The sequence below is a fragment of the Scatophagus argus genome, chromosome 2, assembly GCF_020382885.2.
Source record: "Scatophagus argus isolate fScaArg1 chromosome 2, fScaArg1.pri, whole genome shotgun sequence".
NCBI lineage: Eukaryota > Metazoa > Chordata > Actinopteri > Scatophagidae > Scatophagus > Scatophagus argus.
The window spans coordinates 12080422-12095593 of NC_058494.1; the positions used below are offsets into that span (position 1 = coordinate 12080422).

General features: G+C 43.1%; 1 protein-coding gene across 1 annotated transcript in view; it reads right to left on the minus strand.

Annotated features, from left to right (window-relative positions):
• Positions 1 to 680: 680 nt before the first annotated feature.
• Positions 681 to 15172, minus strand: part of LOC124069991 (sphingosine kinase 1-like) — a 41068-nt gene continuing 26576 nt past the window's right edge. Inside the window, exon 5 of the mRNA XM_046409570.1 lies at positions 681 to 5493. Within this exon, the coding sequence (XP_046265526.1) occupies positions 4605 to 5493 (889 nt within the window). The 3' untranslated portion in view covers positions 681 to 4604. The remainder of the gene's footprint in view (positions 5494 to 15172) is intronic.

The following is a 15172-nucleotide window of genomic DNA, read 5'->3' on the forward strand; positions in this document are numbered from 1 at the left end:
CTAATGGAAAAATAGAGCTCTCTGTGAATAAAGAATCAATCATTCAATCTTCAGTGTGCAAAAAAAAATAAAATAAAAAATAATAATAATTTTACCTCCACCATAAACATTGAAACACAAGACAACAGCAGTCATGAAGCAGCAGGTGAGGACATAAACAGCAAATAAACAGAGAGATGAACTGAGCTTCTTCCCTCTGTCCTCAGGCAGCTTCTTTATCATCTCTTCATCAGTCTGATTGAACTTACTTGAATTTTCAATAGCAGACCATACAGACAGAAATTGGATTCAGGCTGAAGTCTGTTGCTGCAGTTTGTCCTAGCTGATGAAAAAAGATGCTAAAGATCTCTGCAACTGATGACGACATGGCACCCTGGTGTCAATATTAACAGTCTCTTAAAATTCAAACGCTGGGATACAGGTTCACCAAATATCACTGTTTCACAATTGCACTTTGAGGAGAAGTCTGACACAAAGAGAGACACACTCTCCTGAATTCAGTTTGCCCAGTTTCCATTCAGAAAATGATGGTGCGAGTAGTAAATGATAAATCAGTGAGTGCACCACTGTGTTCAAACCACCAGGAGGCAGCACAATCAAGGCACATCAAACAGTTTAAAGAGGACCACTGCATCACTCACAGGCATAGAAAATAAAACAAACAATGCGTGAGGGTGGACTGGGTCAGTAGCACTTTTTTTTTTTTTTTTTTAATCACATGAGCATGAGTTTTTCATTAATTATTGGGTAATTTCACATGTTAAGGCCCCTGTTTGTTAGTAGTCGTTTTATAAATGGAACAATCTCGGCAGGAAAAACCTCTCTTTGGTTGAATTTGGGCTGCAGGTAGACTTACTAGCTTCATTTTTAAGGGGTCACAAGCCAAAAAGTTTAGTAAACGCTGTGTTGGACGTCCACTTTTAACAGTTAGTAACTCCTCCAGTGACTGGCCTCAGGTTTAGGTGCTACAGACCACATGTCCCTCTAAAAGCAACAGAAAGGTTGAACGAACGTGTCTTCAAGTACTTTTTCCATCTTATGTGCTTGTAGCTCCTCAGCTAAATTCCTGCTGCAGAGTCCGTCATGAGTAAACATAATTTAACTCCTATATGAGAAATTAAAAGACAGAAAATCAACTTCGACGTCTCCTGAAGGCTTCCAAACAGAACTGGCCACAAATGTGCATTGTGCGAAAACATACATGTCTTTGGAAGACATAAATTTTGGTCTTTAATTCTTTACAGTGTCAAATGCAGATGAGGTGATTAACATGAAAATCATGAACACCTTGTGGCTTCACAGGCAAATCGAGGTTTAAAAATCAGACACTTCTCGTTACTCATGTTTAAAATCATAAGTGGTGGTCAGATGCTAACTTTTGCAACATCACCACCATAAAACGGTTTGATTAAGTTGAGTGGATGTTACTCTCAGCCCCCCTTTTCCTGAATCCTAATTTTAGACTTACTCTGTGTGTGTGTGTGTTTGCCTTGAGGTGAAATGAAACACATCACTCTTTCTCTCTCTCAGCTCCCAAATGAGTCCTTGTGGTAAGGTGGCAGCATCAGGAACACAACCCCGCCTACTTCATGCAGCATTTAACAAGTCGATATCTCCTTCTTACTCCTCCTCCTCCCTCCCTGTACCCACCAACATGCTATTCCAACCCTTTTCAACAACATTAAAGCCATTGTTTAAGGATTCCGAATTCAAAGTATTTCTGTCTAGGTCTGATTTCTGTAAAATAATTTAAACAAACCTCCAAAAAGATTTGTATCGCTTAAACAAACCTCTAGAGAGATTTGGATCACAATTAAAAACATTTAAAATCTGGACTTACTGCCTCTATAGGCCATTACATCTACATGACTTAAAGCTTGGTGGTGAGGATACATTGCTGATAATCATCAATAAATCTTCCACATGGACAGCCTGTGTGTGTTTAGCAGTAGATGGTGGATGAGGGCACAGGAGAAAGAAGAAGATATGGCGATGGGGGATGCAGCACTGGAGGCACTAAACACATCAATCACCCATCACAGCAGCAGCAGCCATCAAACATGTTTACACTGTTGACATCAGTTGGTGACATTCAGCATGTAACAGGAAGTATTTTTCACAAGTTCAGAGTTGTAAATTACTCTGAGGAGCAACAGTTCACTGCCTCATCTCTGTATACTGCAGTTAGTGATATGACTGAATGAATCAGCACCAAGTAAATAGATCTTGTGATAATGCACAATGCAGTGAAAGGGTAGATTCAAGAGTTAGTTCACCATGAAAATAAGCAACAAAAACTTTTTCTTTTACTTTTAACTAGTGTTATGGAGTCATTTAGGAAGTTTTGGTTTTAATGTCCATCTGTTGAGATTTCTACATGCACATAAGGCGGTCAATGATATTTTGTTTGTATTGCAATAAAAACATGGACTTTTAATAACTCAAGAAGCAACATCTAATCCACAGACTTCACTTTGAACGGTTTTCACTGAAAATAGTTTCTGCAGGTGAAATAGCCCTGAAATAAACTGCTGACAGTGAAGACTTGAGCACAGCAAGCAAAACTCTACTCACCTCCACTGATTTTGCGTGGGGGCGAAAATCATTTACGTTATTTGAAATTTAAAATGACGTCAATGTCAGACTAACTACAAATAAATCCACCACCAGAGCCGCAGGAATGATTGAAATATAATTGCAAAATTCTATTTCCCAAAAATGTTTTCTTCTTAATATTTAATACTGCAATTAAAGTTTTACTAAATAAAAACGTAGGGGGAAAAAGTCTATGTGCATACATATCAGAAAGATTTGTAAGGTTTTTTTAATTAATTTATTTTTTTTTTTTAATTTGGGTGAACTGGCCCTTAAACTGTGTTGTTAAAGGGGCTCTGGGAAATTTTGTTGCAAGCAAACTAACATTACTTTTACATTCAGTGTTTCTCACCCAAACACATGGTGTGTATCCTTGATCTATAAATGTGAAGGTGTTTTACTGGCACGTATCGTGTTACCACTCTTTACTCTACCACCACAATAAGGAGTCTACAAGAGGGAACCTTTGACAGGTGTCACATTGTTTACATTCGTCACATTGCTGCTCTGACTGACTTAAATAGGACTGCTTCTCAGCTAAAAGGTGCCTCTTTATATCAGAGAACATTCTAATTATTAAAAGCTGAAGATATTTAAAAACTGGTTTGTTCTCAAGTGAAATTAGCAGTAACATGGTTGGTTGGGAATCCAGAATGGAGCCGGCAGCTCTTTAAGGCAACGAGTCAAACCCTTCTGAACACAGTACAACATACCTACAGCCTCTGATCAGAAACCAGCGTGTAAAAAGCTGTCGGACCAACTGAAACAGCTTTGACAAGAGAAAATAAACGGCAACATCATTATTAACAGATATAGCGCATTGTGTTAGAGTAGATGAGCACCATCATCAGACTCCACCCTCTGACCCAACAAGACTTACTTTTGGAGTGTTTTAGGCTTTCTGTATTCAATTAACAGTTGCCAAAAACTTGATGACCTCTGTGAAAACCAGGCCAATGTCAGAACAGCACCGCAGTGACATCCCTGCTACCTTACATTTACTGCATCTCTCTCTCTCTCTCACACACACACACACACACACACATACACACACTGCTACACACAGTCTCCAACAGAGGAGCCACGAAGGCATAAATCTATCGCTGTTGCATAAGACGCTGTAATTCAGGTTGATGTGTTAGCTTCGGTACTCAAGATGAAAACAAGATGACTGCAAGCTAAAGATGGCGATGGATTCACTTTGTATGGGGGCTATTTAGGTGGCTGTTTGTGCTTAAGTTGATGCTCTATCATGTCTATGAAGACCAAAAGTGTTTAAAATGAATAAGGCATGAAATGCGCAATAATTCAATACATTTTTAGGCCTCATCTTATTGTGAAATTTTGTTGTTTCTTGTCTCTTCACAATAAAAAAGCTTTTACTTTATTACAGCAGTTTTTTTGCCTTTTTTAAAAACTTCAATCATAATTTTTAATTTAAATTAATTTAATGAAATTCTCATCCCAAAGTAAATAAAAAAAAAATCTTACTTGTCCACCTTATTTCAGGGGGGAATTGTCAGAAAGTCTTAATCTGTCAATCAAGACAAACATGACAGAGCCGAAGCAACAGCCAATCATCAACAAGACAACCAACTGACTAAACTGGTTTGTCTTGACTGACAGAAAAAGACAATTTAAAAAAAAAATCATTGTTTGAAATAAAACAAAAATACCTGCCATAAAGAGTCAGTGAAATGTATTATTATGTGTAGGTTACTATGTGTAGGTTTTCATGGTTGTATATTTGGTCCGTGTTTATTAAAGTGATTATTCCTTTTATAATGTCTTGTTCTGATTTGATATTTAACATTTTGGGTCTCCATATATGGCACTTGCTTCTTGTAATATCCCAACCTACATCTCATCCCATTCTTCTGAATCATGTTGGTTTTTTTATGTACCGTTGAGCTAACATTGTCTAAAATCCATCATGTTGCTCCTGTACCTGGACATGCTAACGTGTCTTTAACAGCACAGATGAAAGCTGGTGATGATGTTGCTTCAGTTCATCCGGTGATTAATCTCGCCAGGCCTCTGTGTACCTCGGCCTGCACTGGCCCATATTCCACCACTTCTCCATCTACAGTTATTATCCCTTTGGGTGAATATGGCTCCAGTCTGAGTGCCCGCACCTTAGTGTACACCAGATGTTGACAGTTAGTAGCCAGATGTGCACCCTTCTCCATAGCTAGGAACAGCTTCAGCAGCGCAGCACGTGATATTCCAGCTCGAACGTAAAAAAGATGGATGACACTATCATCCAAGGTGGCGCCTGGTGCCGCCATCAGGTCCTCTGCCAAGTGGGACTGGTACATTGCCAGCATGAGGACGAAGTCTTCCTCCTGAACCACCACCCAGTCGCTAGGCAATGGCTGGTCAAGAGGCAACAGCAGGGAGTCAGGTGGGCCAGTGAGGGATTTGTTGGCGCTTCGAGAAGGAGTGCTCTCCGTCCTCCTCACTTTGAGGGAGTTGTTGGAGTGGCAGGAGTTGTGGAAGGTGTTCTCACAGGGAGAGTCTCTGGACGGTCGGCACAGCATGGAGGCTGGACCCCAGGAAGAGGCCTCATTGTTGCAGTGCAGTGTCATGTTTTTTCTCAAATGTTCCTCATTGTTGTAGTCCTCGGAGGCGGGCAGGTAAGCCAGCCTTCCCTTGTAGACTCGGAGAGAAGCCAGCCTCACTAACGTGCCAACAGTGAAGCGGGCAGCTCCGACATGACGGTACTTCTCGCTCTCTATGTCCACATCAGCTACGAAGCCCCAGGCCAATGAGAGAAAGGAGAAGAGACGAGGACTGGAGGAAAGATGGATGGAGACCAGGTCCATACGGGACACGAGCCCTTTACAGAGCAGGAAACCACAGCTGACCAGAAGCTCCTCACTGGATACCGGTGAGGATCTGGAGTAAAATAGGAGGAGAGACGAGAGTTAGCCACAACAGGCAGAACTGGACTTCATCTAATGACAGAAATCAACTTGCATTGCCTTCAAGTCATGTCTGAACTAAATGGGCAGTGCAAGCCACAAACTTCTGTATCACAGAACAACTAGTTTGATGATTAAACATCAAACAGCCAATCTCTCATCGCCTCGTTAGCATGTGCTGTTATGATGCTATCAGAGTAGGCAGAAAAACTTGATTTAGTGTTCATTTTGGCCCTATTATTAATAGACAGATAGACAGATACATGAATAAGTGATAGGCAGCAATCACTAATTTTCAGCTGCTTAATCAGTTTGCTAAATTGTTTATTTTGCTGAAACAGCGCAAAGTATTTAAGTGAAGCAACAGTCATCACACAACCACTTTCACTTCAGAGTGCTTTTAGTTAATATTTCCAACCAAATGCACTTGAATGTGTGACAGGGTGTGTTTACAGATTCCGTATTTAGACAGAGGACAGCTTGTCTTTAAGGCAGCCGCAGCTCTAATTAAATGGCCAAAGTTCACGCCCATTTAGTGGGCACAGATACACCAGGTCCAAAGTGGACTACAGCCGAGTGCTTTGACCAATGGTAATTTTCAGTTTCACTTCATCTTTCGGGTTAATAAAAATGTCAGAAAATAGTGAAAGATTCCCCTCATAATTTCCAATAGCCTAAAGTCACATCTCTAAATAACCTGTTTTGACTGATGAACAGTCCAAAACAATGATGTTTAATTTACAGTGAAATAAAATAAAGAAAAGCAGCAAATTCTCACAGCATTTTCTTGATTTGAGACAGACCTCTAGAAGGAGACACAATGGATAATCTAGCTTCAGAAATATGCAGACACCAAAATAAAAACAGAAGGGTGCACTTAATATTTCTGGGTTAGGAAGTGGGTCGAGGCCTGTGTGTGTTTTGGGAAGTGAGCTATAAGAGGAGTGTTATACAATGCTGGGGTAAATGTGACCTTATTGTGTAATAGTGAAAACACAGAGGAGAGAGAGAGGAGGTAGAAGAGAAGGGTGGAGGCCCATGGAGCAATGAGTGGAGTGCGGGGGGGGGGCTGATTCAACTTATGGGTCTTCAAACATGACAGGCCACACAGACAACAAAGACGACCCCATCTGGGAGTATGGAGACAGGGGTGGAAGGTCACGATAACATGCCTCACACACACACACACACACACACATATTTGCCTGCTGTTACCACCCACAGCCAATTACAGTGATGACTGGAGGTCTCAGCGGAGTTCACTGGCAGGGACCCTGCAGATATCTCCATATTCATCATCCTGAATTTATTCACCAGTCTGCTTATCCAAACAGTCTCATCTGCATTTCAACAACTCAACAATTTCTTTCTTATCATTGTCTGTAAAAAGATCAAGAAATATTATAATTTCAATCCCCCCATGTTTAGGCCTACATTTACTCAAATATTTAATTGATCATTTTTTATTTTAAGCTACTTTACACTTCCACTCCACTACATGTCAGAAAGAGAAGCAAATAAAGTAAATACAGCTGTGGTGGAGACTCATAAAGTCTACAGTCATGCTAGTGGCTCTGTGAGGCTGCAGAGCTGCTTTGAGCTAAATGCTCCAAACATCAGCATGCTAACGTGCTCACAGTGACAGTGCTTGCTGCGGCTGAGTGCGTGCCGCAACGTGCGCGTAATGGCGAGTGTGTGGCTCCGCGGCGCGCCTTAGCAGGTGGATGTAATCCGGACTAATCAGCAGCGCGCATCCGAACAATAAAAACGGCGCACCGGCCATTTTGAAAAAAAAGAGAACTGAGACGGCAGAAGCAGACGCAGAAGAATCTCCTCACACTGTCACAAACAGATCTGAGCGCATGGGAAAAGGACTTTATCAGAGAGGGACTACCGGTAAGTGTGCTCGTCATTGGACTCTATACCGAAAGTGTGAAATCCGGTAATACTGACTGTTATTGAACGCGTAAATTGTGCTTATGTTTCATTTCTTCGGGTTATTTACCTTGCTTATTTTGAAATTAGTTCGCTAAAAAGTTTGTGTTGGAGTTATTTGGATTAAGTAGACAAAGTATATAAATATTATTAGTTAAAATACAGCGAATTTTGCTTTATTAAAATGCACATTAAAATATTTAAGTAGTCAAGATTTCATTCATGAAACTGAATTACATGAAACAAGTATTTAAACATACTTGTTTCATGTTGGTTGATTTTCACGGATTTAGTTAAAATCATGATAAATGCACGACTATAACTCTGTATAAAATAAATCAAGCTAATACACAAGGTAAAAAAAAGGATTTGGTTAAAATAGTGCTTTACTTTATTTTCCAATGCATAATTAAATACCTTGGTTGATTGAAAATGCTGAATTTTATTTTACATTTGATTTATTTATGTATCTAAATTATTTTTTTGTTTGTGACTACAGGTTTTTCACCTTCCCTGCTTCCTGTGTACTGGTTCAAATAAAGGAAATAACGAGTGAAATCCTGAATTCTGGTCAAGTCCTTCCTTTTTCAAGTATGGGAAGCCATGACGCTGTAAAGAAACTTGACAGTGAAAAACCAGCCGTGACCAGCGAAGACTCCACTTGTGGCCACAACCGAGAGGGAGAGGACTCTGCCTGGGGCCTGGAGGATAAAGCCTGCTGTCTGTCAGCCGAAGGGGACAAAATGACCGAGTTGAAGTCGCTTGAGGAACTGAAAGTAGAGAGGACCACAGTTAAGAGGCTTTTCTCCCGTCTTGCCAATAGCTTTTCGAGAACCCACATGGAGATGTCTATGAAGAAGTTACAAGAGAACTTCAAGAAGCTTGCAGTAGAAAGCTCCAGAGTTATGGAGGCAAATGAAGACGTGGAGGTTGCTTACATGGCAGAGTGCAAGGCAGCTACTGCAGAGGAGCGGAGCGACCTACAGAGAGCTGAAATAGAGAAGACGGAGAAAGAATGTGAGCAAAAGACTAAAGAAATTAAACTCTTGATCCGAGAGACACTGTGGGCCAGTGGGCCATATATGGAGAAAAAGAACTGTCCCTGGCTCTACAAGTTGTGGAGTTTAAGTGTGAGAACATCTCCACTCAGCAGGATGCAACTCTAGAGGCATATGAGTTTATGCTGACCCATTTAGAGAAGTTAGTGCACAAGGAAAAAAAAGTGCATCACGACTCCACCAGCTGAGAAAGATTTTGACCGCCATAAGAGGGTTTAAGGCGTACCTTCCCAGGCTGCTGTCGCAGAAGGCTTCCTTCATCAAAGCAGCAAGTATAAAGGAGCCTGCTGAACAAGAACCCATCTCAGTTCACAGCTTAGCTCCAGTAGCAGCGATAAAGCTGAAAGCCACAGCCCTGCCAAAGTTCTCACCAGAAGCAAGGTGAACCTACCGGCTCAAAAGAAGTAAAGAAATTTCAATTGCTCGATAGCCTTGACAAGAGGGTGGCCAAAGATCTTCGCTTGTCAACATACAGCTCATCGGATTAGATCTTTTGAGTTCTGGAAAACCAGTTCAGGAACCAAGCCACAATCACTCTTGAGATCATCGAAGAGCTACAAGCAATTCCACCGGTCAGGAGCGGCCAGCCAAGAACAATCATAGAGCTCATTCAAATTGTGGAAAAGGCCCTTTATGATTTAAGTGAACTGGGAAATGCAGACTCCATAAAGAACCCACTAGTGACTAAATCCATCGAGAGCAAGCTTCCAGAAACTCTGATAAACCTATACTGCAGACGAGAGAAACGCTGTTAACCACCAGAACTGCTTCGACAAGCTCGTCACGTTCCTGAGATCACAAGAATCCATATATGAACAATTAGATCAACTAAGAGACGTCGTCGAAGCCCCCAAGGAGAAAACCAAGTTCCGAAAGTATGCCAGAACAAAGAAAACCAAGTCCAGCAGTGACACAACAGGCTGCATCATCTGTGGTGACCCAAAGCACAGAAAGAGACTGTATTTCTGCAGAAGGTTTAGGACCCACCTAAAGCCATCGGAGAAGAGGACCACAGCACAACAACTCAGTGCCTGCAAGAGGTGCCTCGAAGTCCACAACGGCAATTACTGCGGAAAGACCACTTACCTGTGCGGGAATCCAGAGTGCACAGACCAACACCACTATCTTCTCTGTCTAGCTGCCAGACCCCAGTCCCAAACAACACTGAAATCTAGTCCAGTGAAAGCTGAGGGCAAAAGATACACTAAGCCCAAGAAGAGTTCCTCTCCAAACTTCCACCTGAGCTGGCACAGCAGTGTCGAAATGCCTTGCAACATCTCGTCCAGGGCATACATCTCCACCGCAGCTGGAAGAGGCCTTCTCGAGGAAAACGGCTTAAACAAGCACCCAGTCATCTTGATGCTCCTTGACGTCACAGCCAATGATGGATAAAGGATCGGAACCCTCATTGATCTGGCATCAGACACAAACTACATCACACATAGAGCTGCAAGCAATTTGAACCTTAGAAGTGAAGACGTGACGCTGGTGGTCCATGGCGTCGGAGGGATGAAGTTGTCTGTTGCAACTAAAGCTACCTCTTCAAGATACGTGTCAACACCCCAAGACGGACTCTCAAATCGCATCAGCTGATCTGCTGTGGACTTAATGAAATAGCAGAAGTTCACAGACATGTTCCAGCCAGGAAGTTACAAAAGATTTTCCCAGATGTTCCCCTCAAAGACCTCACAAGACCCAGAGAAATACAATTCCAAATCAGCCACAAAGAAGGCCAATTAGTACCCCAGAAAGTTCGTTCTGTCGGTGACCTGGTACTCTGGGACTGTCCGCTTGGCAAGACCATTGGAGGCACGCATCCAGATCTCTTCAAAGAAGTTAACTTAATGGCCCATATGTCAAAAACACATTTCGCAACATCCATGAGAACTGCAGCAGTCAAATACAGTGAACTCACCTGTAAAGATCCAGTCCCCTCCCAGCCTCCCAACCATCCTGGCATCCAGTCCAATACAGCCACTAGCAGCAGAGACTTTCTGAAGTTCTGGGAGTGGGAAAGCATCGGAGTCGTCTGTGAGCCAAAATGTGGAGGATGTCGCTGTGGGAATTGCCAACCAGGAGGGAAAGAAATGACACTGGCTGAAGAAAGAGAGATGTAGATGGTGAGAAATGCCTTGACGTATGTGAACGGAGATCACCACAGCCCTGAACCACACTGGCACGCCAAGTATCCGTGGATAGAAGATCCAGCATCTCTACCCAACAACAGGAGAGCAGTTGGAGCCACATTCCTCAGAATGGAAAAACAGCTAGTGAAGGAACCAGAGTGGAGGATGGCCTACGCTTCACAAGTCCACGAAATGGTTAATCGCGAAGCTGCAGTGAAGCTGTCCAAAGAAGTTCTGCAGAGCTGGACTGGGCCAGTGTGGTACATAAGTCACCTGATCGCATCAAATCCGCATTCTGTCTCCACTCCAGTGAGCCTAGTGTGGAACAGCAGCCAGAGGTACAGAGGACTGAACTAGAATGATGTACTAAATCCAATCAGAGCTGTCCTGCTGAGATTCCGAGCTAGTGTCTTTGCTGCCCTTGGTGACATCCGCAAGCTGTAAAACTCCGTCTGGTTGGAGGAGAGAGAGGTCCATTTGCACAGGTTCCTGTGGCGCGACACTGAAGATGCAGAAATAGAAGATTTTGCCATAATAAGAGTGAATATTGGAGACAAACCAGCTGATTGCATAGCCCAAGTTGCCATGCGAGAGACCGCCAACTTGCCTCCATTCAGACACTTCAAAGAAGAGAAACGTGTGTTGGAGGAAGACGTCTATGTCGATGACATCCTGACCTCACACAACAGCCTCGACCACCTGAAACCTCTCACCTCCAACATTGAGCAGATCCTTAAAGCTGGAGGATTCTTCATGAAGCCCTGGGTCTACTCCAGATAAAGTGTGAGGAAAGAGCCAAGTGGTAGAAACATGGCGTCAAAGACAGTGATTCAGCCAAACCAGCTCACTGAAGAGGATAACAAAGCCCTCAGCCTGGGTTACACCATTGAAGGTGACAAGCTACATGTCATGGTTGCTGTGAACTTTTCTAAGAAAAAGAAGAAAATGCGCCTTGGTCAGAACTTACTGAGAGAAGAAGTAAGACACCAAACCCCAGATCCATTCACCAAAAGGGAACTATTAAGCCAAGTCTCTGGTCTCTATGATCCGCTTGGTCTCGTGGCAACTGCAAAGCAGAAGGGAGCCATCTTGGTCCGAAGAACTTTTCAAGAAGCAAAAGTAATTTACTACAGAAGACACCTGGGATGCTGCCTTGTCCAAAGAGCTCAGAAAAGACGCCATAAAACTCCTCGAAGAGTATGCTGATCTGAGCCAACTCGGATTCATCCGACCCCTGACTCCACCAGATCCATGTGCAAGACCAAGTGACATCACCTCTTCTGATGCACACATACAGTGCTGTACTGTACCTACCCTGGAGCTGCAGCCATGGTGTTGTCGTAAGGGTGGTCGAGTCCAAGGCAAAACTGACTCCTCTCAACCACAAGGGTGACCCTGTGAAGGCAGAATTGTGTGGAGCAGTCTTCACAGCCCGCCTCAAGAACTTTTCCAGAAACACTGCCGAATCGCAGTCAAGACATGGTATCATCTCGTCGATAGTCAGACTGCCATACAGCGAGAGAGTTATGGCTAGATCAGCTCTTCAGATCGAACCGAGTTGGCGAGATCCAGAACAGCACCGACATCCGAGATTGGTGGTGGATTCCAGGGCCGGTAAACATCACGGATATCATCACCAGAGAGGCCAGTCCTGATGACCTAACTGAGGAGTCAGAGTGGCAGTTAGGTCCAAAGTTCCTTCGACTCTCTGAGAGTGAGTGGCCAAAGAAATCTGCCAAAGATGTCGCTTCGCAAGCAAAAGACAATATCACAAAAATACAAAAGAAAACATTTGTTGCAGTAGTCACCTGAAGACAACTGAAAGAGCAAGACCCAATCAGAATACAGAAGGCAGAGTCCAAGTCCAGAAGACCACCTGCAGTAGCAGCAGTCCAGCAACTAGTGGACGAAAGGCGCTTCAGCAATCTAAAACGGCTGGTCGGGACGATAGCGTGGACTTAGAGAGCAGCAAAAAACGTTCCTGCATGCCAAGATTGAAGATAAAGAAAAGTGGGAGGCAGTACCTTCATCTGGTGTCATTACGGTCAGTTAAAGAGAGGATGTGTTCCGAGATCTATGCCTGGCAGCACAAGAGGGCGTACACTTTCCAAATACAACAACTGATAGACTGGTTGTGCACAGAGATGGAATGGAAGATTCAGGCCTTCAGAGAGGACCACAGAGCTGTTCCCCTGCTACCTTTCCAGGCCTGGATCTCCACCCTTCTAGCCAGAAGAGCACACAGTAAGGGACACGACGGAGTGGCAGAAACTTTGCTGTGGATGTGAAAGAAAGCATGGGTCATCAAAGAGTTCTTGACAAGTGTGTGGTCTGCACCTGAACCTGTCAGCAAATGATGGGAAACTTGCCTGAAAAGAGATCGAGTCCGGCTGCCCCATTTCAATTCACATCTGTTGACCTGTTCGGATCTTAACAAGTAAGGGATGACGTCAAGAGGAAAGTGAGCATGAAAGTATGGGGTATACTTTTCTGCTGTATGTCAAGCTGAGCCATCCATGTCAAACTGGCAAACACACTATCGACAGAGAGCTTTCTACTTGCTTACCAGAGGTTCACTTCTATCCGAGGCCATCCCCAGAAAGTCTGGTCCGATCCAGGTACGAACTTTAGCGGGGCAAAACCTGTAGTGGAAGGTATATACACCTATCTGAGTCAACAGAACAAAGTGTCACTTGAAGAATATGCTGCCAGAAATGGGACCTATTGGACATGGAAAATCCTTCCAGGTGATTCACTTCACCGAAATGGTGCAGCCGAAGCTGCCGTCAAGATCACCAAAAGAGCTCTCCAGAGTCTTGGTAGAGGAGAAAGCTTTTACCTTCAGCAAATTCCTGATGGTGCTCAAGCTAGCTGCCAACCTAGCCAATGAGAAACCTATCGACGCCAGAGTCGTGAAGACCGCATCGAGTACATCATTCCAAACACCCTGTTGCTTGGTCGAGCCACACAGAGCGGAGATTTCAAGACATTTGACTACACCACCTACCCCTTCAAAAGGCTTCAAGAAATACAAAAATAAGTTAACTATTTTTGGAAGTCCTGGAGTCAACTTGCAACTTCTCAAGACCCTCACAGTGCAAACCACCGCTTTGAACTACCTAAATGAAATAGTTTAAACTAGCTCCACCTCAACCAGCTATAGCAGTACTATGCTAATACTGTCACATAAATCAGTCATAGGGGCCACTTTTCTGCTGAATGCGTACTTTTATGTCCAAAATTTAACTGTTAATTCTTAGTATATATATATATATATATATATATATATATATAAAACACAAGCACAGTATAATGCAACACACTTTAACAGTACCACAAACTCCAGCAAATAAGTTTCAACAACAATTAAGCTTTATAACCTTCATGAAGGGAGGATTAGTGTGTATAACGATAAGTGTTGTAAATCTGGTGACTGAGCTCAAATAAGCTCTTCATAATTCCACACTTTTTTAAGCAGTTGATGCAGTATTAGTAAACCACCAGGGGAGGGAGACTCTTGCACACATCAAAGTGTCACACCTGTCACTTCAGACACCATCAGGGCTCAGCCTCGCAGATGATGTTCCAGCTCGTGCTCATTATGTTTGTGTACACAAACACATTAAACCCTCACTCAGCGAACCTGTTCACTGTATTGTATAATACCAGATACGTTCTAGCTGTCACACGTTTGATCCATGTAGCCTCGGTGAACCCTACATTCAGCTGGGAATAATACCAAATACAGTCTGGCCAGGTCCGCTGTAGGGCAGCCTGCAACAACCACAGAGAGGGAGAGAGAGAGAGAGAGGCAGAGAGATATTTTCTGGATGCCCCGGGAGTGGGAGAGGAGAGTAAACAATACAGAGTCTGGGCCCTTCCTCTCATTGTTACCACCTCTCTGGCTGGAAGACCATTGTTTGATGAGAAGCTGATTGTCAGATGCAGTCAAAGTGACTGCCTCATTCTACTGTTGATGTGCAGTAGACAGAACCATCAGTGTAATGTGTTTTATTTGATATATTTTTCTGATGTGACCAATTTATCCTTCATTTGTCAAGAATTCTGAAAAAAATCCAAAACTGCAGTCCAAAGGATTAAATAAAGGTTATGAGACACCGAGACAAAAATACACAGTGATACAAAATGACATAACACCAAATAAATAAAGGGCAAGGTGAAGCTTAAAGCAACCTACAAACGGGAAGAGCAACTTAAACAGGAAGTGCCTCACAGCACTTCATGAGGTTTTTGGATTGCCCATGTGACACCAGGTGGCTTCGGGCAAATTTATATAGAAAGCACTGTGAGACCCAGTGTATTCATGAAACTACACCAACTACCCATACTCAACCTCAGGAGGAGAGAAGGCCCACGTGCAGTTTATATAAGACCTCACTTAATGATAGAGTCTTGGCAAGAAGATTCACAACCTTTCCTTCACCACAGACTGTGGGACCAACTGAGCTGAAGTAAAACAGAAATATTATAAAACATATTAAGCCTTTTGTTTTTATTTTTGTCTTTAGTCATG